At 36.5% G+C, this 25,912-nt stretch overlaps 3 protein-coding genes across 12 annotated transcripts; 2 read left to right on the top strand and 1 right to left on the bottom strand.

Annotated features, from left to right (window-relative positions):
* The first annotated feature begins 5,364 nt into the window (after positions 1–5,364).
* LOC103952373 (WPP domain-associated protein) lies at positions 5,365–10,802 on the top strand. 3 transcript variants are annotated; one of them, XM_018648726.2, is made up of 6 exons: positions 5,365–5,677; positions 6,126–8,688; positions 9,154–9,280; positions 9,705–9,806; positions 10,220–10,296; positions 10,442–10,802. In XM_018648726.2, exons 2-5 carry the CDS (start codon positions 6,188–6,190, stop codon positions 10,277–10,279), a joined length of 2,790 nt encoding a protein of 929 aa, XP_018504242.2. In that variant the 5' UTR covers positions 5,365–5,677; positions 6,126–6,187; the 3' UTR covers positions 10,280–10,296; positions 10,442–10,802. The 3 variants fall into 3 exon arrangements, with proteins under 3 accessions (XP_018504242.2, XP_048438499.1, XP_048438498.1); XM_048582542.1 differs by having other exon boundaries at positions 10,448–10,802; XM_048582541.1 differs by having other exon boundaries at positions 5,366–5,677; positions 10,451–10,802.
* An 8,359-nt stretch (positions 10,803–19,161) lies between these two features.
* On the top strand, positions 19,162–19,599 carry LOC103952376. The gene has a single exon (XM_009363961.3). The coding sequence runs from the start codon at positions 19,162–19,164 to the stop codon at positions 19,597–19,599; it is 438 nt and encodes a 145-aa protein (XP_009362236.2).
* A 1,546-nt stretch (positions 19,600–21,145) lies between these two features.
* On the bottom strand, positions 21,146–25,808 carry LOC103952375 (probable ADP-ribosylation factor GTPase-activating protein AGD13). 8 transcript variants are annotated; one of them, XM_048582148.1, is made up of 10 exons: positions 25,449–25,798; positions 24,789–24,917; positions 24,652–24,705; positions 24,263–24,344; positions 23,922–23,997; positions 23,185–23,348; positions 22,939–23,089; positions 22,701–22,820; positions 22,176–22,271; positions 21,146–21,596 (listed from the first exon to the last, which is right to left on the bottom strand). In XM_048582148.1, the coding sequence occupies exons 3-10, from the start codon at positions 24,689–24,691 to the stop codon at positions 21,207–21,209; spliced, it is 1,119 nt and encodes a 372-aa protein (XP_048438105.1). In that variant the 5' UTR covers positions 24,692–24,705; positions 24,789–24,917; positions 25,449–25,798; the 3' UTR covers positions 21,146–21,206. The 8 variants fall into 8 exon arrangements, with proteins under 8 accessions (XP_048438105.1, XP_048438107.1, XP_048438104.1 ...); XM_048582150.1 differs by lacking the exon at positions 24,789–24,917 and having other exon boundaries at positions 22,701–22,817; positions 24,652–24,774; positions 25,449–25,808; XM_048582147.1 differs by lacking the exon at positions 24,789–24,917 and having other exon boundaries at positions 24,652–24,760; positions 25,449–25,797.
* Positions 25,809–25,912: the final 104 nt, after the last annotated feature.

The following is a 25,912-nucleotide window of genomic DNA, read 5'->3' on the forward strand; positions in this document are numbered from 1 at the left end:
TTGATTCCGTTGTTTTTAGGCCATAAAACTTGTCCAACGTGGTAGATTATGTTTAGGGCTTCATTTTGGTATAGATTACGTGAAAAATAGATGAAAAACGAAGGAGATTAGTGAGTTTAAACTTTTCCCCGTTTTCCGGTGGCCGGAGTCCGGCGAGGGTAGGTCGGAGAAGAAACAGGAATATTCCGTTAAGTTTAACGGAATATTCCTAACGGCAATAACGGTATCCGGTTAAGTTTAACGGAATATTCCTGACGGCGTCAGTTGACACCGTCAGTGTGCATGGCACGTGGCCGCGCGTGGGGGCGCATGGGTCTGTGCCTATTTTGGCGCGTGGGGGCGCGTGAGAGGTCCAAAAATTATTTTAAAAATATGGTTGTGATCCTGAGGTTGTGTAGAGCACGTTGGTATATTCAAGTGTCCTTTTTGAGCAATGTATGAGAAGTTATTACGAGGAATTGGTTATGTGCTTTAAAGTTAACGTTTTTATAGCTATTTCGCATATAGGTGACACGTACCCCGAAGACGAGCGTGCACACGCGAGGCAGGGGGGCTACGACCCTTCTACATACCAGTGAGTGGGCTTTTGGTTTTCCGTATATACCTATATACTATATTTTCCCAGAACTTGAATAAATGTTTATTCATTATGTCATGCATTACATTATCGTTTTTCGTGCATCGTTGGTTACGTTATTAGTTGCATATATTTATACATATGCATATTGGGTGCTGTGGACGCACAGGTAAGTGCCAGGTAAGCGTTATTCACGTTTATGTTTCAGTAAGGGTTTGAGATAGTTAGAGAGCTCATAACCTGCACCCCCGGTGTTAGTGCTCCCGCCGGTGGCCAGGGCACAGTCCTTCACGTGATGTTCACCTCCCGCACCTTATGTTCACCTTGGATTCAAGGTAGGTGCACAGGCCTGTCGTACAGACCACTTTAGGTGGTTCCGACTCGTAGGTGACCCGCGATTATTCGCCTAGTCTTCACGTGATCGTAGCACTTATTTACACCCAGGCCTGTCGTACAGACCACTTTAGGTGGTTCCGACTCGTGGGCAGGTTCAGATATTGAGATTGAGATTTGAGCTCTATATGCAGCCGTACAGGTCACGTTAGGTGACTCCGGCTGCCAGATTACATGATATTGATATGTTTGTACCTGGGCACTTGCATTTCACTATGAGACTTCGGCATGGCATATTATTGAGCACATGGCTTATATTTGAGCATGCTTAGCACATGTTTTATGCGTATATATATTTTCTGGGAAGTATACAGGTTTTACGGCGAGGGGTTAGAAAGTATTTTATAAATGGTTTTCGAAAGCTTTGTTTTTGCCCACTCACGCTTTTGTTTTGCGCCCCTCCAGGTTCTAGTTGAGTAGCAGTTTCGGTGGTTTCCCCGAGGGCTTTTCCGGCACTTCTGACAGACACCTATCATTGTAGGGTCACCTTCGGGTGCACTTTTATTGTATCTCTTCTTTTGGACTGTTGTAATCTTGCTCTGAAATTGTGACTCACACGCTAGCACTTGTTTTAGTACTGTGTATGCTAGTTAGTTTTAATTATACGTACTTTTTATTACTGTTCTATTAGCTTCCGCACGTGCACATGGCTACATCACCTTCGTGTGATGGCCAGCACGCCCTGATCTCGGTCGGGGTGTGTCAAACATTCTTCAAAAGGGTTTTTTAAACATTTAATAGCAATTTCAGACAAGCAAAATCTAAACTATTGGTCAAACTATATAATTCCTTAATCAAGAAGTATGTGGTATCAACCAAAAGTTGAAAAGAAATATGGACTAATGAGAAAAGAAGAGAAAAAAATACAGTTGGAAAAGCACCTTAAATTTTGGGAGATTATATTCATACACCTCAAATTACTTCTCCCACATCCTTTTAGTTTTTTAATATTTTTCTATCAAGTGTTAGTGGTGTGTAAAAAATATTAAAAAATTAAAAGGGTGTGGGAGAAGTAATTTAGGGTGTGTGAATATAATCTCTCTAAGTTTTTTTCAAGAGCCACTTAGACTAAAGATTGGCTTCAAAAACATTTTCTTCAAAAGCGTTCTTAAACATTTCAAAAACAATTTTAGACGAGCAAAATCTAAACTATAATTCCTTAATCAAGAAGTATGGGGTCTCAATCAAAAGTTGAAAAGAAATATGGACTAATATGAAAGGAAGAGAAAAAAATATAGTTGGAAAGCACTTTAATTTTTTTTCAAGAGCCACTTAGATTTTTACTAGAAGATTGGTTTCAAAAATATTTTCTTCAAAAACGTTTTTAAACATATTAAAAGCAATTTTAGATGAGCAAAATCTAAACTATTGGTCATACTATATAATTTCTTAGTCAAGAAGTATGGGATCTCAACCAAAAGTTGAAAAGAAATATGGACTAATAAGAAAATAAGAGAAAAAAAATATATAGTTGGAGAACACTTTAAATTTTTTCAAGACCCACTTAGATTTTTACTAAAGATTGGTTTCAAAAACATTCTTCAAAAGCATTTTTAAACATTTAAAACCAATTTCAGACGAGCAAAATCTAAACTATTGGTCAAACTATATAATTCCTTAATCAAGAAGTATGTGGTCTCAACCAAAAGTTGAAAAGAAAAATGGACTAATGAGAAAAGAAGTGAAAAAAAATACAGTTGGAAAACACTTTAAATTTACAGAGATTATATTCATACATCCCAAATTACTTCTGCCACATCCTTTTAATTTTTTAATATTTTTCTATCAAGTGTTAGTGGTGTGTAAAAAATATTAAAAAATTAAAAGGGTGTGGGAGAAGTAATTTAGGGTATGTGAATATAATCTCTCTAAATTTTTTTCAAGAGCCACTTAGATTTTTACTAAAGATTGGCTTCAAAAACATTTTCTTCAAAAGCGTTTTTAAACATTTCGAAAGCAATTTCAGACGAGCAAAATCTAAACTATTGGTCATACTATATAATTCCTTAATCAAAAAGTATGGGGTCTCAACCAAAAGTTGAAAAGAAATATGGACTAATAAGAAAGGAAGAGAAAAAAAATACAATTGGAAAGCACTTTAATTTTTTTTCAAGAGCCATTTAGATTTTTACTGAAGATTGGTTTAAAAAACATTTTCTTTAAAAACGTTTTTGAACATTTTAAAAGCAATTTCATATGAGCAAAATCTAAACTATTGGTCATACTATATAATTCCTTAGTCAAGAAGTATGGGGTCTCAACCAAAAGTTGAAAAGAAATATGGACTAATAAGAAAATAAGAGAAAAAAAAAATACAATTGGAGAACACTTTAAAGTTTTTTCAAGAGCCACTTAGATTTTTACTGAAGATTGGTTTCAAAAACATTCTTCAAAAGTGTTTTTAAACATTTAAAAGCAATTTCAGACGAGCAAAATCTAAACTATTGGTTATACTATATAATTCCTTAATCAAGAAGTATGTGGTCTCAACCAAAAGTTGAAAAGAAAAGAAAAAATTACAGTTGGAAGGCACTTTAAATTTTTTTTCAAGAGCCACTTATATTTTTACTAAAGATTGGTTTCAAAAATATTTTCTTCAAAAGCATTCTTAAACATTTTAAAAGCAATTTTAGACGAGTAAAATCTAAACTATTTGGCATACTATATAATTCCTTAATTAAGAAGTATGGGGTCTCAACCGAAAGTTGAAAAAAAATATGGACTAATGAGAAAAGAAGAGAAAAAAAAAATAGAGTTGGAAAGCACTTTAAATTTGTTTCAGGAGCCACTTAGATTTTTTTTAAAGATTGGTTTCAAAAACATTTTTAAACATTTTAAAAGCAATTTCATATGAGCAAAATCTATACTATTGGTCATACTATTTAATTCCTTAATCAAGAAGCATGGGGTCTCAACCAAAAGTTGAAAAGAAATATGGACTAATAAGAAAAGAAGAGAAAAAGATACATTTGGAAAGCACATAATGTTTTTTTTCAAGAGCCACTTAGATTTTTACTAAATATTGGTTTCAAAAACATTATTCAAAAGCATTTTTAAACAATTTAAAAGCAATTTCAGATGAGCAAAATCTAAACTATTGGTCATACTATATAATTCCTTAGTCAAGAAGTATGGGGTCTCAACCAAAAGTTGAAAAGAAATCTGGACTAATGAGAAAAGAAGAGAAAAAAATTACAGTTGGAAAGCACTTAAATTTTTTTTTTTTTCAAGAGCCACTTAGATTTTTACTTAAAATTGGTTTAAAAAACATTTTGTTCAAAAGCGTTTTTAAACATTTTAAAAGCAATTTTAGACAAGCAAAATCTAAACTATTGGTCATGCTATATAATTGATGAATCAAGAAGTATGAGGTCTCAACCAAAAGTTGAAAAGAAATATGGACTATTGAGAAAAGAAGAGAAAAAAAATTATAGTTGGAAAGCACTTTAAATTTTTTTCAAGAGCCACTTTGATTTTTATTAAAGATTGGTTTCAAAAATATTTTCTTCAAAAACATTTTTAAACATTTTAAAAGCAATTTCAGATGAGCAAAATCTAAATTATCGGTCATTCTATATAATTCCTTAATCTAGAAGTATGGGGTCTCAACCAAAAGTTGAAAAGAAATATGGACTAACGAGAAAAGAGGAGAAAAAAAAAATACCGTTGGAAAGTACTTTAAATATTTTTTTCAAGATTGACTTAGATTTTTACTAAAGATTGATTTTAAAAATATTTTCTTTAAAAGCATTTTTTAACATTTTAAAAGAAAAATTCAGACGAGCAAAATCTAAACTATTGACCATATTATATAATTCCTTGAGTAAGTTATAGTAATAGTCCATCAACTTTAATCAAAATAGAGCAATGATTTCTCAACTAAAAATCCATTATCATTAGTCTCTTAACTCATTAAAATGTGTAACTATGGTTTTTTTAGTCAACTTTGTCAAAATTTTGTCAAAATGAGTTATGTTGGAATGACCATTGCTACAATTGGGGTCCCTTAACTCATCAAAACGAGTAGCTATAGTCATTTTCGTTAACTTCGTCAGAATTTTGTCAAAACGCGTTATGTTGGAATGACCATTGCTACAATTGTGTTAAAGTTGTGGAATTATTACTCTAATTGGGTTAAAGTTGAGTGGTTATTTCTCTGGTTAAATTAAAGTTGAGGGACCAATGATAATTAATTTTTAGTTGAGAGACCATATCTGCATGTTTTGATAAGTTGAGGAACTAATGGTAATAAATTTTTAATTAATAGATCATTGCTTCAATTTAGTCAAAATTCAATTTACTCTAATTTCTTAAAAAAAAAAAAGTATGGGGTCTCAACCAAAAATTTGAAAAGAAATATAGTGTAACGAGAAAAGATGAGAAAAAAAGTAAAGTTGGAGAGGCTGCCCAATGAGAACAAAGTGACCGTACGCTTACGTCACGTCACAAGTACACGCACCAAGTTCAAAGCTGCGTCAACAGTCGTAATTCTGGCGCACAACGGCGGCAAATGGATACCCCCCCTCTCCCGCTCACCAAATCCACCCCGAAGCCCATAACTTCTCTTTCTCCATAAACCCTTAAAATCCAGACCACAAAATTGGAAAAGTTTCCGTTCCGACGAAAGCAAGCAGCTTTTCCCAAAATTCACACTCGTCGCGGGGTTTTCAAACAGCATCAGCGGCAGTGGATTCAGCTTCTTCACTGGCAAGTAGCTTTTTTTGTGGTTCCATTTTTAGGAATTTTGGATTTTTAATTTTCAATTATTTTTTGGTGTTCTGGAGCTGGTTTCGTGGAAGCTCTGTTTGGTTGGCGAGAAAATGCAAGAAGGTGGAAATATAAAATAATTTGAATTTGGCATTGCATTTTTTGGTTGCTTAACTTATGTACTAGTAGAAATGAAAAAAAAAATTCAGAGACTATACACTTATATATATATTATGTATGTATGTGTATATTTGTTTTCTGCATTCTTTTTAAATGACTTGATACTGTTACATCTTTTGTTTTCTTCCACTTTTATTAGCGCTTGAGCAGGTTCCTTTGTAATTTGATTCACGTTATCATGAAATTTAGTTGAGTCGACAAGATTAAAGTTACTGGGACTTTTTTAATTGTGATTTTTCCTAATTTCTTTCTTTTTGAACTTTTACAGTTCAACGGGTCTGCATATTGGTGGTGAAGTTCGTTTTATACTTGCGAAGAACCTAAGAAGTTATGGAGATTTTAGAAGTCATGAGTAACGGTGTTGAATCATGCAATGGAGATTTGGTGCAGCTTAGCAATGACGTGAAAGAAAATGATAATCCGGGTCTTGAAATTCTCCAGGATTTGGATTCTTGTTGGAAAGAAATCAATGACCGGTTGACCGTGTCGAGGGTGGTGAGTGACTCGGTCATCAAGGGGATCGTTGATGCGGTCACACAAGAAGCAGCAGAGAAAATTGCTCAGAAAGAACTAGAGGTGACTAAGCTGAAGGAAATGTTACACGTTTCCCGCGTGGGTGGTGATGAAAACGAATTCTTACCCAGGGAGCGAGAGTCAAAAGGTACGGAAGACAGATTTATTAAAAAAGGTGCCATAGGTGGTGTGTGTCCTAACTTTCTTGAAGCTGTCGTAGAGCATGATGGCATGGAAAAATCTTTGGGCATCTTAAGAGGAGCAACTAAAGAGCAGTTCAACAAGCTCAAGAATGAAGTTGATAGAATGAGAGGGTGTAGTTCAATCAAGAGGATTGGTTCTGATTCTCAGTTGTTGGGCTTGGGTGACAAACTGCAAGATAATGCATCTGACAGATGGATTGATGTGGCTAGATGGTTCGATAGCCTGAAAGGCACAGTAGAAACTGTCTTTCAACAGGTGGAAGAAATGGTTAGCTCGGCAAAGGCATCGGTCTGTGAATGGCAGCAGGAGCAGGATTTTAAAGCAGAAATAGAAGCACTGGTGATGAGGAATTGTATTTGGAGTATTGAAGAAAAAAATCGGGACCGGTTTTATGGCAATAAGAATTTGAACTGGCATGGAAGGATGGGAGAGATATCAAGTTTACGTGAGGAATTAGATACCATTTCTAAATCACTATCTGTCTCTGACATTGGGCACCTATCTTCTCACGGGTCCTTGGAAGTGGACGAAGAGAGTAATAATTATATGAAGGGCGACCGTTCACACCACAAGTTTTTGAACAATCTTAAATCATCGCCTTCATTGTCATTGACGTCCTCATCAACCTCAACATCTACATCAACATCATCATCTCTTTTGGAAGAAAATGGCAAACATGATGAGTCAGAAATAAGCATGCAAGAACGTTTGGGTGCCAACCGGCTTGCGCGTATGTCAACAGATGAATTGACAAGCTTTTACAATAATGAGATGGCTAAATTGAAGAGAAGTCATGAGTCTAAAGTGCTAGAATTGACTGAGCAAATTTTCAGCCTGAGGAGAGAACCTTTTAGAGAAAGGGGATCCTCTTTGCCATCAAAGAAAAGCAAGGAGTTTGACATGTTGCGTGGGAGAATCTCCGAGGTTGTTACCAAATTAGATGAAGTTCTTGTTGAAAAGGAGGAAGTTGCTACATGTGGTAATAATGAAGAAAGTCTTAGCAGTTTGAAAGAGAGACTGGAATTACTCATTTCAGAAAACCACGACCTCAGAGATTTGCTTGCAAATAAGGAAAGGGAAGTTAAGTGTCAAGTTTCTGAAGCTGCTGAGAAAACGTCAGAACACTCCATGTCTGAGGCAAAGTTGTTAAAAACAAATGCAAATCTTAAATCAGCTGTAGAAGATGCGGACATTGAAGCTTTAATTGTTGAAGACACGTATGCTTGTATTCTCAGGGGAATGATGGATCAAATTAAATGCATTGCTGAAGAGTCGCATGTGGAAAATATTTATATACAAGAAATTTACAAAAGTATACTTAAAGAAGCTTCCCACAGTGCTCAAACTGCCAGCCAATCTGAAATTGAAGATTTGAGTATGGAGTACACTATCATGCAAGAACATTTTGTACTTGTATTCAAAGAAGCCATGAAAGATGCTGAGCAAAATCTCAAGAACCTGAACATGAAATATATAGAAGAAAATGAACTCCGTGTTTCGCTTGAGATGGAAAAACTAGAAATAGAGAAACAATGGGAAGTTGAGGTTGCGAACAGAGAGAGATTAAAGACAGAAATAACATTTCTGTCAGAAGAGAAGGAGCAGTTGGCACATGATGCAACAGCTGCATTGGAAATTGAATGGAAGCGATATGAATCAGCTGCTCAGGAGCTACATAATTTAAAGGACGAGACATGTCGGCTACAGAAATTGATTTCTGACAGCATTGAAGAGTCAAATGCAATAAAGCAGCACTTAACTGAGGCATTGGAGCAAAATGAAAGATATAAGGCTGATGTGTGGGAGCAAGATCAGAAGCTTGAACTAACAATGAAAAATTTGTGCGAAGAGAGGAGAATGCTTCTTGATGCTAATGAAGAGAAGAAAAAGGTTTTTTCTTTGTTTGAACTAACAAAGAAAGAGTTTTGCGAAGAGAGGAGAATGCTTCTTGATGCTAACCAAGAGAAGCGAAATGCTTTTTCTTTGCTTGAAGCAAAAGAAAGGGAGCACAAGCAACAATTGGAATCAATGGCCGTGCATATTCGTGAACTTTGGAAAGCCGTTGCTGAATTTGAAAATAGAGTAACACAAGATATGTCAGGGAAATGTTCAAGGTACTTCCTCAGTTATTTTTGCTTTTATTGCTTCCTGTAAATGCTTTTTGTGCGCTAGTTCTGTGTATGGATTTGCTACCACATTCTTATATGATTCTTGGGACGGGTTATGTTTTGTTAATCTAATGGGATGTGTTTCTACATTCGAAACCCTCATATGTATGCATGTAAGTTAAAATGATTTTGTTGTATTTTTAACTGCCTGGAAAGAGGTTAGTGCGAGGCAGAAATGTTGTGTCAGACTAACCTTTTTTACCTAGATAATATCATTAGTTAGTGTTAATTTAGCCTCATCAGTTCTAGTTTTTGGAGTACAATGATCTTAAAGAAAACACCTTTAATAATGTTAATGTGATTTCTTCTCCATAATTTTTTAAATCATTACTTAGGTAAAGAGATCAAGGACCTCCATATACTACTCTTTGCTTAAGCAAAAAGCTAATGTGCCTCTGGCTTTGTTTCCAGGTTGAGGAATTTGAGTTATCAATTGTGCTTTCTTAAACAAAAAGCTAATGCCATTGTAAGAAGGGGGTTGCTGTACGAGCAGAGACTTGAAAAGAAATGTTCTGCCCTGGAAAAGGCCGAAGCTGAGGTATGTGAATTCAAATCAGATAAGTATTGTGCATTGATAGATTCCAACTTGATGTTTTGGCCTCATATTATATTTCGTGCTATAAAACCCTGGAATTGAATTGAGGCTTGCATAATGCATATACATGTGGGAGAAGCTGTTTGAGATGCCCTGCTGGATGACGGAACAGTGTGAATATGATTGGAAGTTATCTTCCATTACTGGCCCTGATATGACTTCTGTTTCACAGTGTTATGCTGTAGCTTTGTAACGCAAGAAAATGAATTATATCTTTTTAGTATATTGTTTATGAAATTATGATTATGAATCAAAGATACCTTTTGTAGTTTGTGTGCCCTAGATCCTTAAAATATACTAAAAACGAGCGTTACGATTTATTTTTATCAATACCTTCTATAATGGAGTTTTTATCATTGATTTTCAGGTTGATCTTTTGGGGGATAAGGTGGATACTCTATTGAGCCTTGTTGAAAAAATACACATTGCCCTTGATCATTATTCACCAGTACTGAAGCATTATCCTGGAGTAAGATGCTTTCTTCTATTCATTTGTTGGTCATGTTAGCTCTATATGCCTTCTAGATTTCAGAGGAACCAATGTAAAAGCTGAATGCGTTGATGTCTGTGGAAATATCGGATGCCTGTGTTTGAAAAAAGATTGATGTCGGTGTAAATATCTATTAAAATTGGCGGGAATGACAGAAATTTACTCCAAGCATGAAAGTTAATAAAAACATATAATTGATTCTGAATTATAATGTTGTGCTTCTAACAAAAGCACTTCTGCAAATAGGCCCTTGTATATTTTGTAGGAATTAGTTGGAATACGTTCTTATCTGCTAATAGGTTTTTGGTTCAGAAGATCTAGTGTGGTGAATGCTTTGATGCGCGGAAAGAACATTTGTATATTGACCAAGTCTTTTTCTCTTGCGTTTGCAGATAACTGAAATCTTGAAGCTGTTAAGGAGAGAATTAACTGGAGAAACTAAAGCAGCTTGATGCACCCTTTTGCCTTGGTAAGGTTTCCACTTTAATGGTTTCGTCTTTCTACAACAGCTCACCATGTCACGTAACTCCTATAAATGTGTTTAAATTTTACTTATTTGAGACTGTTGGGTCATACTCTTAATGGTCTCGCAATGCATCTTTGGTGTGACGCGGTGTCAGCAGAGTAGTTGTCAGGCAATTCATCACCTTTGTCAAAACAGCCATCCAAGAAAAAGTTGATGAGCCGGAAGAGATATTCCCATATGAGAGACATGTTGCAGAAGCAAAATTTGACGAAGGAATGAGATGTGAAATGGTTCGCAACCAATACGGGCAGTGCGCAAATAGGGAGCTTGGTTTTTGTGAAGCATAGTTTTTACTCGGTTCTTTTTGTCTAGGAGCCGAGGTAGAACCTCGTCTGGAGTTGACCGCTAGTTCCTCCTACTTCCATGGTTGGAAGAAGTTGTTTTAGAGTTCACGTAGGTTTAGAGCCTGTTTTGTATGTGTGCCATAGCAATTAATGAAATAAGTAAATATACTTTTCTAAATTGGTAAATCCGCAACAAAAACATTTAGATTGTATGCGCCGGTTATGTAACATTGAAAACTCACGTACTTCTTCAGGGTAAATGTTCTCCCCTCCACTCTTGATCCGACCATTTGCTCGTCCGATTAGCCACACATTACCTGAGTCATCAATGGATCCAATGTCACCGGTGTCAAACCATACTTCGTCACCGGAGACTGACGCATTTGGTGGACTTCCATGCCAATATCTGAGCATCACATGCTGGCCTCTAGTTAAGATCCTCCCCACACGAGAAGAGCCGTCGACTGAGATCTTCAGTTCTACGTGAGTGTTGTGCCTTGGCCCGTTCGATAGTGCGGAACCGAGATTCAGATTACAACCTCACCAAAATCACACACAGTTGAACAAAATAAAATACAAGAAATAAAGACACAGAGAAATTTACGAGGTTCGGCAAAAACCTGCCTACGTCCTCGGAGAGATATTGCTCTTCACTATGAGAAAAACAGTACAAGTTACACATGAGTTAAATCAACATAACCCAATCCCATATCCCTTGTACACCCACTCACAGAATTTTCCCAAGAGCCTCACTCTACCCCAAGAGTTCTTTCACAAGAGATCTTTCACTCTAGCTCTCTTGATTTTTCTCACCCGTACCCATGGTAGAGCCAAATGCTCTCACCATCTCTTTGGATGCTTTTTTTCTTCTTCATCCGTTCCTTCTCCTTTGGCAAGGCATTTAAATAAAAAACAACCCCTTTTTTCCTCCTTGCTTTTCCCTTTTTTCCTCCTTGCTTTTCCCTTTTTTTCTCCCCAAAACAACGAAAGATGTTTTCTTTCTTTAGCCGAAAGGTATTTTGGAGGATAGTCCACTTGGCCACAAACTCCAACAGTGAGGAGCAGGCTTCCCAACACAAACACCTCTTCCTTGTTGAACCATTTTTAGCGGCTGGCCGGCGGTGTCAGCAGTTGGTTCGTACAGAGTCATGAAGGTTAACGACGAGCATGTCTGCGTCATTCCTGAGTTATCCAATCAAATTCAATCCTAGGCGCCAAATGAGCACTAAATATATGAACGAAGGAATCTGCTGGGATAAAGAGAGCTTATTACCATAAGCTGAGAGAAGCTTAGCTTGTGGGAACAATGTAATGGCAGCTTTGGTCAGCTATTGACAAGCCTCCACCTCCATTTAATACCTTCTTCACACTATCCATCCCTTTCCATGTTTCCTTCTCCCTTACAGATTACGGAACATGAACTTCGAAAAACAACGGTTCAAGACTCATGCGTGCACTGTGTATGAAAGACAGAAAAATTCGTTCTTTCATAAGTCTGATATGGAAAAAGGGTCGTCATTTACCTGAATCTAGAAACCAAATCGGCCATCATTGCCGGAACGGTGATCAGAGAAGTAACGCTATGTTGCTCTTGGATTCGAGGGCGGATTTAGCCTCAAACTTGGGCATCAAGACATGGCACACTCCCACCATCAGCATTGCCAGGGCAGATGACAAACCACCAATGTGGCACAGCGGAGCAGTATGCAAATAAACTCACAAATATCCACACCATTAAATGTTATGAACTCGTTCAATTTCACGAGTTGAATCTCGTTCAACCCTAGCTTTCGTGTGAAAATCTAATTTGAGCGTTCGCGACGCAAACTACAAGAAGAAGACATGCATACATCATCCTCACCGTAGCCAACAACGGCAATTTTCGCTAGGGACTGTATGATAAAAGCCGAGTGACTTAGGGTAACTCCCTTTGGCCTCCCAGAGGTTCCTACGTAACAAGAACAAATATATTCAGAATCTTTTGAGGACAAATAAACAGAGAGTAGTGATCATACCAGAAGTGAAGCATATAATCACAGCCCCCTCAGGTGCCCAGGAGTAATTCAACGTCAGCGCGGCCCCAACGGAATTCTTTTTAATCGATTCAGTAGTTAACACTGGCCAAATGAAGAATGCAGATTAACATAACACGTTAAACCAATTGGTTTTTGCTACAATTTTCTGAATGTAACGATTACTCGAAGCCCTTAAGACATCCGAGGAAGGCGAATCCAACGAAACATGCCACCTCAGAGAAGGTACATCGTGAAGTTGAAGCTTTGAGTACCAAGGGATGCAGCTATCATCCGTCACCAACATTGCTGGCCTCATTACTTCCATTGCCAAAAGTGCTTCTTCGTAGCTCTGCATGGGGTGAAAGCACAAATTAAACAAATGTTGGGTCAGATTTGGTTACAGAAAAGTAATTGACAAAAGTATGGTTTCAAAGTTTACTTACGTACCCATCGGTAATTAAGAGGAGCAGCTATGGCACCAACATATGCAATGGCTAGTAACCACTCCAAATACAATTCATTAATCATAAACAACCAAATATTAGTACTTATCCATGGTTTAGAATGGCTAAAAGTTCTTTCAGATAATCTAAGTGCTTACGACATCATAGGTAGAAATAACAAAAAAGAGTTCATAGATTTTAAAAGCACTTTTTTGTGCTTTCTTTGGAAGCATCAATTTAGTAACATTATGAGTGCAAGTGCTTTTTCAAGAAGCATATGGTCGTTAAGAAAAAAAATTTGCTATGCTTCTAGTAAAGTTATGCTTGGAAGTGCTTTTTTAGGAAGCATTTGAATGTTAGTAAAATAAAATTGTTACACTTCCAGTAGTGTTGTTAGTAGACATTTGGATATTAGTAAAAAAAAAAAAAAACAAAATTTGTTACGCTTCTAGTAGCGTTATGAGCATAAGTGTTTTTTAAAGAAACCTAAGAATTCTAATTAAAAAATTGTTACGCTTCAGTAGAGTTACGACTAGAAGTGCTTTTTCAGGAAACTTGATAAATTCTAGTGAAAATTTTTGTTATGCTTCTAGCAAAGTTATGAGCAAAAGTGCTTTTTCAGGAAACTTAGGGCCTGTTTAGTACTCTACTTGAACCCAACTTTTTAAACTCAAAAATAATTTTCAAGTTTTAGGCCTTAAAAACTTGTTTGGTAGGACTATTGTAAAAAATTGAACTCAAGACTAATTAAAAAATCTAGTCTATTCTCTAAAAACATAAAAATTGAGTTTTTAAACTTAAACTCACTCTTTTTTTTTCTCTTCCTCCTCCCCTCTCACTCCAAATCTATCTCTCTATTTTCTTCTTTCTCTCTCTTTTTTTTTTTTTTTTTTTACCTTTTTCGTCTTTTTTTCAATTCACTCTCTTCATTCTTTGAGTTTTTTTTCTCACTCCTCTTTCTATCTATCTCTTCCGATCCTCTCTCTTCTTTCTCTTTTCTTCAATTATCTCTCATCTTTCTTCCTCTCTTGTGATCTTCTCTTCATAGATTTTTTGTCTAGTTTAAGTCGTAAGATTTAAAATTTTTAAATCACAAATCAATCAAGTTTTTGAATCTTGCAGAAAATTGTTTTCAAGAAATGTTTTGAGAAGTGATAAAAAATTTCAAATAGGATACCAAACAGACCTTATGAATTCATAGTAATTTGTTACGCTTTTAGTAAAATTATGGGCAGAAGCTATTCATTTGGAAGAAATCCTCAACAAGTCCTTAGTTTATTGAGTCTTTGAAAAGCATTGTACACGTGAAGCGGCACCTGTTGAAGGCAGCAATGGAAACGACGTCGCCGGAACATAGGCCGAGTTGGAGCAGGCCTTGGGCCAGATACATGACACCACCCACGAATTCCTCGCCGGTCTTTTGCCGGTTGCCGGTGATTGTGACCGCGGAATTGCGCCGGAGAGTAGATAGGAGGGTCAGGCATTGGCAAATGTGGGCCTCTGAGGAATTACCCATTTCTATGGGGAGTAAACTAGAAATTTACTAAAAGTCTTGTTATTTTTGTGAAGCTATTTGCAACTGCAGGTGCTCCACCGAGCTCTTAGGCCATCTCCAACTGAGGATTGGTTAGATGGCTCGTTTTAGCCTTCTGATCCTCCAAGATATTAATATTTTAATGAACAGTACAATGTCATATTTGTCTCCATCTCCAACCGAGAGCCAAAGGGCCATAGAGCTCGTTTTAGCCCTGTTACAAAAAATCGTATCTAACCGAGGGCCAAAGAGCCATAGGGCCAAACACAATTTATTATTTAAATTTAAAAACTACAACAACTTAAATTTAAAAACAACAACTTAAATTTAAAAACTACAACTTATATTTAAAAACTACAACTTAAATTTAAAAACAACAAATTAAATTTAAAAACTACAAATTAAATTTAAAAACAACATTAACTTAAATTTAAAAACTACAAAAACTTAAATTTAATATTCATTTTGTGAGGAATGGTGAATGAATGGTTTAGGTATTTATATTAAAAAAAAAAAATTAATTTTTAAGAATTAAAATAAAAATTAAAAAAAATTAAAAAAAAAAAAAAGAAAGGCCCAAAAATTTGAATCCAATGGTAACTGGCATCAGCTAGCCGTTGGATTCAAATTTTTGTTTAAGCATTCATGTCGGATATAACCGACATGAATATATTTATATTAAATATATTCTTGTCGGTTATATCCGACAGGATTGCTGGAATTTCTGGCCAGCCCCCGACTGGCTGCATGGGGCCAACCCTTTGGCCCTTTCAGATTCATAGGGCCCACGAGCCCTCTGGACCTTTCGATTGGAGATGATCTTAGTGTTTCGTTTGAAAGAAAGAGCAGGGGGAGAGAGAGTGCTCAGAACAGACATCCATTGGACGACTGGATTTTCAAGTTATCTTATCTTGTTCGAACACGTGGACATACACATGTCACGACCAACGACTTCATATATATATATAAACACACACATAAGATATCTCACTTACTACAAACATAAGCATAAACCATCATAGAATTATTTAGTAGTTAGAGACGAATATTAGACTCGTATTTCACATTATATGTTTTGGGTTTGAGTTCTAGAACTGGTGAATCCCACAATGATGGCCAAAGAAATGCTGAAATGTCTCTATGAGTTTTTCCGGTCCTATAAGATAGGCTGCCGTAACAAAACTATCAAATGGTCCCTTTTTAAAAATTAAAAAAAATTGCAAGCATAAGCATTACGTTTGGGTGCAGACTAAAAGAACTTTGGCCCATGACTAAAGATCGACACCAAGACTAGCAATAGTAAATGTAAAAAAGAAATGCATAGATGTATGCTATTTCTTAAGGGGGCGTTTGTTTCACCTTCTTAAGTGGGATTGGACTGGCTAGGATTATTGTCCCATGTTTGGTAAGCTTGGGGACTAACTTAAATGAGACTAGCCCGGACTCGTGTGGACTATCTCCCTCACTAGGTCGTCTTAGTGAAACCCCCCGAAAACCACGGGACTGCTAAGACCTGCTTCGTCTCCTTTGTGTAGCTTGGCGTCCTCCCTTTGCGAAGACTTTGCTTCGTCTGCGTTGCGCCCTCTCTCCAACGAGATCACAGCACCACACCAAGACGGGTACGCCGCGCAGGTGGAGACGTTTCCGACGGACTCGCAGGTCAAGAGCAAGCTCTGCCAGGTTATTCTGGTGGTGCAGAGGGCGCAGGGCGATCCATTTTCGAGAGACTAGTTGCAGGCGGAGGCACCCAGCAGGACTCGGAGGCGTTGGGTGGGGGGAGGAAGTTGCCGGTGCGGCGGAGGTACTCGAGGTCGACGAGGCGAAGGCCCTGGATGAAGTACTGGCATATTCTCGGCGGCCCAACCAAATTGCAGCTGCATAGAGCTCCAACAATGTGCTGCAAACCTTTGAGGAAGGTCCCGCTCTTGCCGTCGTCCGATTCCTCTGATATGTAATTGTAGGAAGTTGGTTTTGATTTGATCTCAAAGTATGGAACTGGGTTTCGAAGAAGAGGAAGAGCTTTCAGAAAAAAGAATTGGGTTTCGAAGAAGAGGAAGAGCTTTCAGAGCTTTCAGAAAAAAGAATTGGGTTTCGAAGAAGATGAAGAGCTTTCAGAAAAAAGAAGGAAAAAAATGAGAGAAGTAAGAATAAAATATTAAAAGAGATATAGATAAATTAATATAATATTAGAATTTATTAATTATCCTGCTTCTTAGTCCGACACTGCACCAAACGCTTCACTAAGTTAGTCTAGCTTAGTCTAGTCTAAGCCAATCCAACTTAGTCCCTGCAGCTAGTCCAGTCCGAGACAGTCCGGTGCAACAAACGCACCCTAAAAGTATATAATAGCTAAATCGCGAAAAACTCCCACCAGCTAAGATATTATGTTGATAATATCTTAAGGGAACTGATATTAACATTTCAAAAATCTCATTTTACACTTCTTATAAGTGTATTTTTCTTTCTAATTGTAGAAAGTTTGAAATGCCAAATGAGATTTTTGGAGTGCTAATAACAATTCTCTATCTTAAATCAATCACTTATTGTCGTGTATCATGTTTGATGGTCAATTGTTTTATCTTTCTCACACGACATTACATGATTAGGTTAAAAATCGAGTGCTGAGAAAATTTCATATGCATGATAGTTCTTCTCAGCTTAAAAATCTCATGTGCATTTTGTTCAAAGGTTACTTATCGCCGTCAATGTCTACAGTTAAATTTTGATGCTCCTTCTTTTTCTTCTTTGTCATCGAAGTTAAAGAAGAAAAGAGAAAGAATGAAGCAGAAGCAACTTAGACCCAAAGTTAAGCCCATGTTAAAAATAAATCAAAAAAGTTAAGCTCCTAAATGATGCTTCCAATTTAAGTCATTTCCAGTCAAGTAGTGTTACACTTACAATCTATTTGTATTATCATTTGTATTATCTCTCTAATAAAGGTAGGGTTCATCAACATGTATGTCCTATCTCTATCAGAAAGATTGTACAAATAGATAATAAAAATATAATTTTCTGTTTATAATACAATAAAGTAAAATATGACAAACTAAGCTACTTTTGGCATCACGGATGAACCATGACTATTCTTTATCAAGCTTTACAAAAATACAAAGCAAAAGCTTCACCCGGCCATCTTTTTTTTTTTATGTCACACATATTACATGATCATTATGGATGGTTTCTTGGATTGGATTTGATAACTCAAAAGATTCAAGCTACGTTAGAGCAATGAAAGGCTAAATTTTTAAATTATTCAAGTTTTTTATAAGATGTTGATAACTTGATATCCTAACATTGGTGGGAATCGGGAGTGATAATTTCATTCATGACTAGTTCATTCTTGAGTTCAACTTGGACAAAACTTGGTAGTTCACTTCTATTTCTTCCTCCAACATAATGTGAGTCTAGGTGAAGAAATCGATAGAGCACTAATTAAGGTATCTCCTACCACAAACGTTGTTGTGTGAGATTCGGTGAGATGTAAAGCAACCCAAGCTTTTGTGAGACTATGAACGACGTGGTCAACAATCTGATCAAGTGTTTTTGGTGTCTAACGAGCTATCCAATCCAATACCAACCACAAAAAGTGACTAAGAACAAGATTTCCCATCAAATACAATTTGTTCCAATGAAATCATGTTCTTTTTTTTTTCCTTCTTCTATTATTACAGGGTGTAAAAGAGTGCATGTTAGGAGAGATTCCAATGTGTCTGGAACATTGGTGATAAACCTTTTGTTATTGTACAAGTGATGAGATATTTATGTTAAAAAATTAATAACCTATAAAAAAAATATCCACTTATATACGAGTCATGTTATTCATACCGTGTTTTTGTATCATATTTTCATACCATCTTAAGTGGCATTTGATGTGGACAGCCACATCATTTGAATTAATCAGATTTTTAAATTTAGTTCATTATTTAATAAACTAATAATTAAGAAAAATTAGTTAATTAAATGATGATTGTGGCTTACGAGGAGTATTTCACCTTCATTTCCTTGGGTTTTGCAAATTTTTCATTAGACATAAAACCATGAATTCATCATTTTCATACCATGTTTAACTAAATTTAAAAACCTAATTAATTTGAATGATGTAGCTGTTTACATCAAATATCATTTAAGGTGTTATAAAAATATAGTACAAAAACATAATATGAACATCACTACTCCTTGTATAATAACATTTGATATATCAGTCTTTTTTCCGACAAAATGAAAAAACTTCTAGTGATTTAGGTTGGTGTGTGAGGAATTATTATGAATGGATAATAGAACGGTACAATAAAGCAAACGACGACCGTTGAATCAACTGAAGTCCTTATATAGACTTCTGTGAATTCTATATTGCAATACAGTGGACAGAGAGAGAGCAGCCACTGCTCATTCGTCACTGGTCTCCGACAAACGACAACCAGGACACAGTTTTCCGAATCCAGACAAAAAAAGGAAAAAAAATCATATAAAACGACGCCGTTGGTGGACCTGAGCCCTCCGAGAGGAAGAGGCAGGAGCAGAGAGGGAGAGAAATGGCGTTTTTCATCCAAGTTGGAGTAGCAGCGATAGCGGTGTTTCTGATGGCGGTGGCGATGGAATCTGACGGGCGGGAGCTGCGTCCGTCTGATCACGGCCTCGTGTACCAGGACCCGGGGCCGGCAAGCGCGAAGGCGCCGACAGATGAGAAGTCGTTCTTCGGCGGGGGAGGAGGAGAAAATTCTCCGGCGGCGGGGGACGCGGCACTGCCGAAGCCAAAGGCGATGAACTCGAGCGACGCCGACGCGTCGTGGTGGAAGGGCGTGGTGGCACGTGACGGCGGGAGGCGTAGAGATCACGTGGAGGACGTGTTGCTGGTGGTGAGCTTGCTCTGTGGGATTGCAGGTGTCGCGCTATTTGTGGCCTCCGCTATTGTTTACGTCCTAAAGTACCGAAAGCATAAATCTTTACCGTCAGAGTCACCGTCATCTTGAGGTAATTACATTAAGTAATAACTAAGGGCACATAAGTTTGGAGCCGCTTTTAAATGACTGAATGCGTTTTTAAAGAAAATATTTTTAGATTGCAAAAACACTAAGTCGAAATGCTTTCTTCAAATGCTTTTTTTGCTTGCATTTTGATTAAAGATTAGATCTAAAAATATTTTCATCAAAAACACTTTCAGCTATTTTATAAGCAGTCTCAAAGGACTCCTGATGCTTCTTTGGATTTCTACTCTTTAATTTTTATTTTTTCGTGTAAATAAACTTAAGAGTTAGATCATATGCGATAGAGGATGCAGATGTCCAATTTTTTTTTTTGTTTGATCCTTGTTAATTTGCCTTAGAGTTGCTTTTAATTTAGATTCCGGCTATAGCCTCACTTAATGATACCGTGCGCGTTTTATGCATGATCTAAATGGGCAATAATCCATTAAATCTTTATATGAAAAATCTAAACCGTTAATTTTATGGACTGCTCAGATAAATATTATTTCATACTATTTCAAGATTTAAGTGTTATTGTTAGATGTAGGTTGGTAATGTATCGATATAGCTTTTATTATGTGAGATCTATGAAGGAATAAGTAAGCATCCTCGTGGTATGTTAGGACTAACTTGTCACAAAGGAATGCCAAAAATGGAGTAAAATTAAGAAAGAGGTTTACTGCACGATGTACGATAAACGAATGCAATTGAAAGATTTCAAGATTCTCACAAAGATGATCAGATGAGAATCCTCCTGTTAAAATTAATTGTCGGTTGCTGGGCTTTTAGTCCAGCTCACAGCACATGGTTGACTTTGGGTTAGCTTGTGGGTCACGGCATCATCGACAATCTAAGTGAAGATGATGATAAAGAACACGGTTACTTGCGTCGGATCTTTGAACAAGAATCGGATTCAGTTTAGTAATATTTCTCTTCTTGTTAATTAGCTCTTAGAATCGGATTCAGTTTAGTAATATTTCTCTTCTTGTTAATTAACTCTTAGTCTAGTAATACTTACTTTCTCAATGGTTGAATAGAGCAATTTCAATTTTTCAAATCAAAAATTTTGTTCAACTTCTCGTTTTTACCGACATATAAAATAATAAAATGGTTAGGGTTACTCTTCCCTCGATTCATGACTTTTCCCGTTCCAAGTAAACATATGGTTAGGGTTACTCTTCCCTTTTATTTCATCTCAACCAGGTCAACTTCTTTTCTAGAACTAGAAGATTCCAATGGAAATAAGCAAAACCATTGTGACTAAGGGACTTATGATCTAATTTTTCCCAATCAAACGGCAATTCATTAACTGGAGTGACAACCGAATTTCTATGAGCAAGTACACAAGATGGAGATTAGTGTATGGTGCCATTCCATACAAAATATACATACAACAACAACAACAAAACTTTATCCCATTAAGTGAGGTTGGCTGTATGAATCCTAGAACACCACTACACTCGGTTTTGCGCCAAGTCTTTCGTTAGCCTCAAACACTCCCTGTCTTTTCTTAGAGTCTCTTTCTAAGTCTTCATACAACAATATACATAACTCAACCAAAAACGACAGGTTTTTATTGAATACGATGAACAAAAAATAATTGAATTATTTACCTATTGCTCAAGGGGCATCCACTCTAGTTCTAAATCTAATTCTCCACACTCAACATTCTGCAGCTTGAGAGACAGCTCCTGTTTTACCTTCCCGTCGACAATATTAACTGTGCTATCGTCTATGAGGGCATTGTCATTCGACTTCAGCCATTTTCCGATTTGCATGTTGCCAAACATTCCTGCATCCCCGAACGCCATTGCAGATGTTATCAAAGGCTGAAGATCAACCTCTGCTTCTCCCATTATGTCATCAGCCGAGAACGTGTCATAATCAAACACCTGCTGCAATGTGACAAGCAGAACGATTCGATAACATACTTCCCAAGTAATACATAAAGGCTTCTGATTAGACCAGAGACAGGCTAATCTGCTATCCATGTATACCATAATCTACAAGTGAAAAAGGATAAAAGGTAAAACCTTTCGGAACAGTCAGATTGCATCATCAAAGTTTTCCTTATCATCAAAACAAATTTTGTTATGACATTTAACATAGGAATAGCGGGAGGCTGACGTGACTGCTTCCGGTGAGTACGGCCCACTTCGTATTAGGGTTAGGATGGGTGGGCACACGCTTTTTGACACACATTTTGACACCCACTTTATAGGGTCCACTTCGTAATGTATTTCAACGATCCGAACCGGATAAATACATTACGAAGTGGGCCCTACAAAATGGGTGTCAAAATGTGATTAAAAAAAAAGAAAGTTTTAACGAAACACTTCCGGTACTGTTCACTTTTAACGAAAATGATATTTTTACTCTAAAAAGTCACTCCTGATACTATTCACTTACAACACCTTTTTGTCCTTTTGATTAAAACTCAAAGTTTTCAAGCCCTTTTCATTAGTTTTTCTTTAAAAGAAAAGGGTGTTTCCTTATCTATCAAGTATAATAATAATCTCTTATCGAATAACAAATGAATTATGTGCAAAGATGAAGAGGAAAAGAGGTATAGATATACGTACCAACTGCAAAGGTCCAAATTGCTCAGGTACAGACAGCATGAGTTCCTCATTCCAGACAGGATTCAAGTTACTCTTTATTACAGTTGTCCGAAGAGTCTACATTATATCAAATAAAGAAATGTCAGTCTCAAGTGAATTGAAATTGAAATTATATTATTATTAACATATTGGTTCGCAATCTATAAATGGTCTAATACGTTTAATCAAATCTAGCCCGTTAGCATGTGTCAACAACCTTGTTCTTTGAAAGTTTTACCCCCATGTTCCTTGTTATATGCAAAAACCAAGTAAAGATGAACTTTCTCCCTCTCCCCCATCCCCCCTTTTCGTCCCTTCAAACCCTGTTTTTCTCTCTCTAATCTCTCTCCTGGGGATATTTTGGATGTTTGACTTTGACATGGAAAGAGAAAGTAACCAGGAGATAGGAAGTAAAGGGATCTCATAAATTCTACATGCTTCTGCATGTCACGCAGATTCTGAAGTTTCAGTACCAAGGAAAAAAAGAAAAGTGAAAGAATTATTAACCTGCTGCCCAAGAGTCAGGATGACATAAGGATCGCTTGTCATCATATCTCGAATAGCTAAATTTGTGCCTCTAATCACCTTTACCTTCAATAAACCAATAAATTCTACCATGCCTTCCTGCTGCACATGTCAAGTATGGAACAAAGTTATATTCCACCCTCCCAAAAGTATATCAACTTTTACTTTAATACTCAAACTACATAATTGAAAGGCAGACATAAGGTGTGACAATATTTACCGATTTCTGTGAAGAATTTGAACGGAAACTATCGATAATCTTTCTAGAAAAACTATTTGATTGGAGAGTGCTCTGGAGAGTGTTCTTTCTAGAAGGACCTGAGTTAATTCGCAAGCTAGGTTTCAGAAAATCTTGAAGCTCATACTTTGACCTGCATAAATATGTGACTACTTTAAAAATCTGAAAAATAACCCAACAATTGAATCTGCTCCGTGGTAGATTCTAGAATTCTATATCATAACTAACCGGATGAATTTTGAACGTTCCTCATGACCGGCATCTGGTCCAGGCTTTGAAACTCCCACAGGAATAAAAGCCTCGTAAATTGAATTTGCAGAAGAGTTTCCTCCAACTTCTATCATTGCATCAATTTCATCATCAGACCATTCATCCAGGGTCACTGACAAAACCTGAACATTTCAAATTCATGTTGTTTAAGACAAATATACAATTATAATAATGCATACGACTGGGGACATCACATCTGAATATAGAGAAAACAAAATAATAATGAATATCAATCAATTAAGCAACATTTGACAGATTGCCGAGCAAGCCTGGAATAGTTCTACTGTGCCTGACATCCTAAAAACAAAAGAAGAAGACAACCCAAAAGAGAGATTTTTTTTGGTAAAAGAACTGAAATAAACTTCCCCAGTTTCCTTGCGGTCCAACTCAAACAACCAAGGATGAAAGTTCAAGTAAAAAATCAAATGAACTTCCTTGATGAAAGCAGATTGGGATCAATCAGTTATTTCGTTCTTCGAGTTACAAATTTACTTTTGGTCAGTAGATTTTGTGTCGTTAAAAACAATCATGCTTCTGTTTTTTTTTTTTCTGTATAAATTTAGTTATATTACAATCCTGCAAACAAAACTCCGAAGCATGAGTGTCCCTAACTAGTCATCTGTCATGTTTTCAACTAGCAAATTGTTTCCATTAAAAAATTAAATTAGAGGCATCCAGCAATCAGGAGCGGTTACCTTTGATATATGAGTACCAAGACTCCTGTGCACACCACAACATTTTAAGCATATAAAAACTCCAATGTTTGCTGACCTGCAAATGCAGTTACGAACAAAATATCTTACAAATCAGAAGGATATAGGAATGAAAGTAAACTGTCCTAATGTACATTTATTTTCAATTGTCCTGAAACATGTGTATCCAAATTTGGGATGTCAACTAATAGCTTTTCACGACACGCTCATCGTTGAGCTCTGAAGCTTACTTACGAACCAAGCATGTCTCAAACAGTGCAATAATTGACTTGGTGCTTATACAAACACTGACACAATGTCGGTATCAAGGGGAAAAAACTTACGCCCATTTAGGATCTGTTGCACCACAATCAGCACAATTGCGATTATCTTTTTGGATCAATAAATCTTTTAATCTTTTTTTACCTGCATTGAAAAGTGCAAGTCATTCAGTTTCTAGATTAAAGCAATAAACATAAAGGACACTTTCTTTTTATGCCAAACATGTACAGATTTAGTTCAAGAAACCACAATAAGAAAAGTTGTACAGTCCAGTGTATAGTACACACGCAACAGAAAGTATGTAGAACCAAACCTTCCTTCCTTTTTCCTTTTCTTACCCGAATATTACATGTAAATACGGTGCATAATGCATAATATCTAAAAAAATTCAAGTTATAAGACCCTATTCATATTGTATTTTTCCTTTTTGATTTGAGTTTTACAAGCATACCTGAGGCAGGCCTCCCAAGCTCCATAGGACGGTGATTCATTGCTCCGCTAATAACTTACGATCATGAAACGAGTGATGCCGGTTATTTTCAAGTAATCAGGACAGTGACCTGAAAAAGGAAAAGTAAAACAACCAACCTGAGCAAAAACGTTCCAGAAACGAAACAACCACACCGAATCGAAAGCCTCAAAATTTGAACTTCTTTAGCATAAAGTACGCAGACAAGCTAATCCTGTAGAGCTCATATCAAGCAAATTGCCCCATATCTGTGAGCAAAAATCAGTTTGAAAACAATGAAATTCCCAATAACACTGCGAACATGCACTACTCGTTGACGGATTTTTGACATCATTCGAAGTTGAAGGCAGTCCGATAATCCAAACATCCACATCAAATTCAGAGAAAAACTAATGAACAAAAATACTATTTGACTTGGCTACAAAAACCCCATAAATGGACAAAATACGTGATTTTTTTTTTTTTTTTGTTGATTTTTTCGTGTCCAAATGATGAAAGCTCCAATCACACGCAACGAAATGAAATCAATGATTACAAGAAACAAAACCCAAATCAACAATTAAGGGATAATTAATTAATAATCATAAATGATGGGATCAATTCAAAAGTAATAGAACATGCAACTAAAGGTGGAAAATTGGTCCAAATCAGAGGCTCCAAATCAATCCAACGTATCACATAGAAACCAGATAAAGAGAAAATGATATAAACCAATCATCCAAAGAAATGAAGAACTAACCTGACAAATATAAAATTATGGAGAAAGATATCAAATTTACCAGTGGATTGAAGAAATGGGAAATGCCCTTTATAGAATGATTGATTCTTCAGAGAAATAACCAGCAACAGAGAGAGACGGGGAGAGAGAGAGAGAGAGAGAGAGAGAGAGAGAGGAGGAGGAGGAGGAGGATTGTTGAAACAACTGTGTTTTTGTTTGGTTTTGTTTTTTCAGTTTCGTTTTTGTTTTTCTATTTGTTGAAAAATATTTTATTTATTTGTTTTTATATTGTAAGGTCAGAGGAGGAGGAATTACAATGGTAGGACAGGAAGGATGGATTGAGATTAAAATTATTAATTTCAGGATATGGGCAGTTTAATTGCCTTCCCTTGAATAACTACCACACTCCTTTTGCTGCTCCCAACTCCCAAATTGGCAGTTGGGCATGTATTCATTTCTTTCTTTTAGAGTCGTAGTAGTTTGATTTGGTTAAATAGTTCGTTGTTAGGGGAGAGAGGAATTGAT

This window comes from the organism of the source record quoted next, unplaced genomic scaffold, assembly GCF_019419815.1.
Source record: "Pyrus x bretschneideri cultivar Hongxiangsu unplaced genomic scaffold, Pyrus_bretschneideri_v1 Contig19, whole genome shotgun sequence".
NCBI lineage: Eukaryota > Viridiplantae > Streptophyta > Magnoliopsida > Rosales > Rosaceae > Pyrus > Pyrus x bretschneideri.

Bases quoted from the DNA above. Each gene is read 5' to 3' on its own strand.
- LOC103952373 (XM_018648726.2), top strand. From the start codon at position 6,188: ATGGAGATTTTAGAAGTCATGAGTAACGGTGTTGAATCATGCAATGGA. The intron at 8,689-9,153 runs GTACTTCCTCAG...CTTTGTTTCCAG, and splicing joins ATGTCAGGGAAATGTTCAAG to GTTGAGGAATTTGAGTTATC. The intron at 9,281-9,704 runs GTATGTGAATTC...ATTGATTTTCAG, and splicing joins TGGAAAAGGCCGAAGCTGAG to GTTGATCTTTTGGGGGATAA.
- LOC103952376 (XM_009363961.3), top strand. From the start codon at position 19,162: ATGGCGTTTTTCATCCAAGTTGGAGTAGCAGCGATAGCGGTGTTTCTG.
- LOC103952375 (XM_048582148.1), bottom strand. From the start codon at position 24,691: ATGAATCACCGTCCTATGGAGCTTGGGAGGCCTGCCTCAG. The intron at 23,998-24,262 runs GTAAGTTTTTTC...CTGCATTTGCAG, and splicing joins GCAACAGATCCTAAATGGGC to GTCAGCAAACATTGGAGTTT. The intron at 22,272-22,700 runs GTTAATAATTCT...GATATAATGTAG, and splicing joins TCCTGACTCTTGGGCAGCAG to ACTCTTCGGACAACTGTAAT.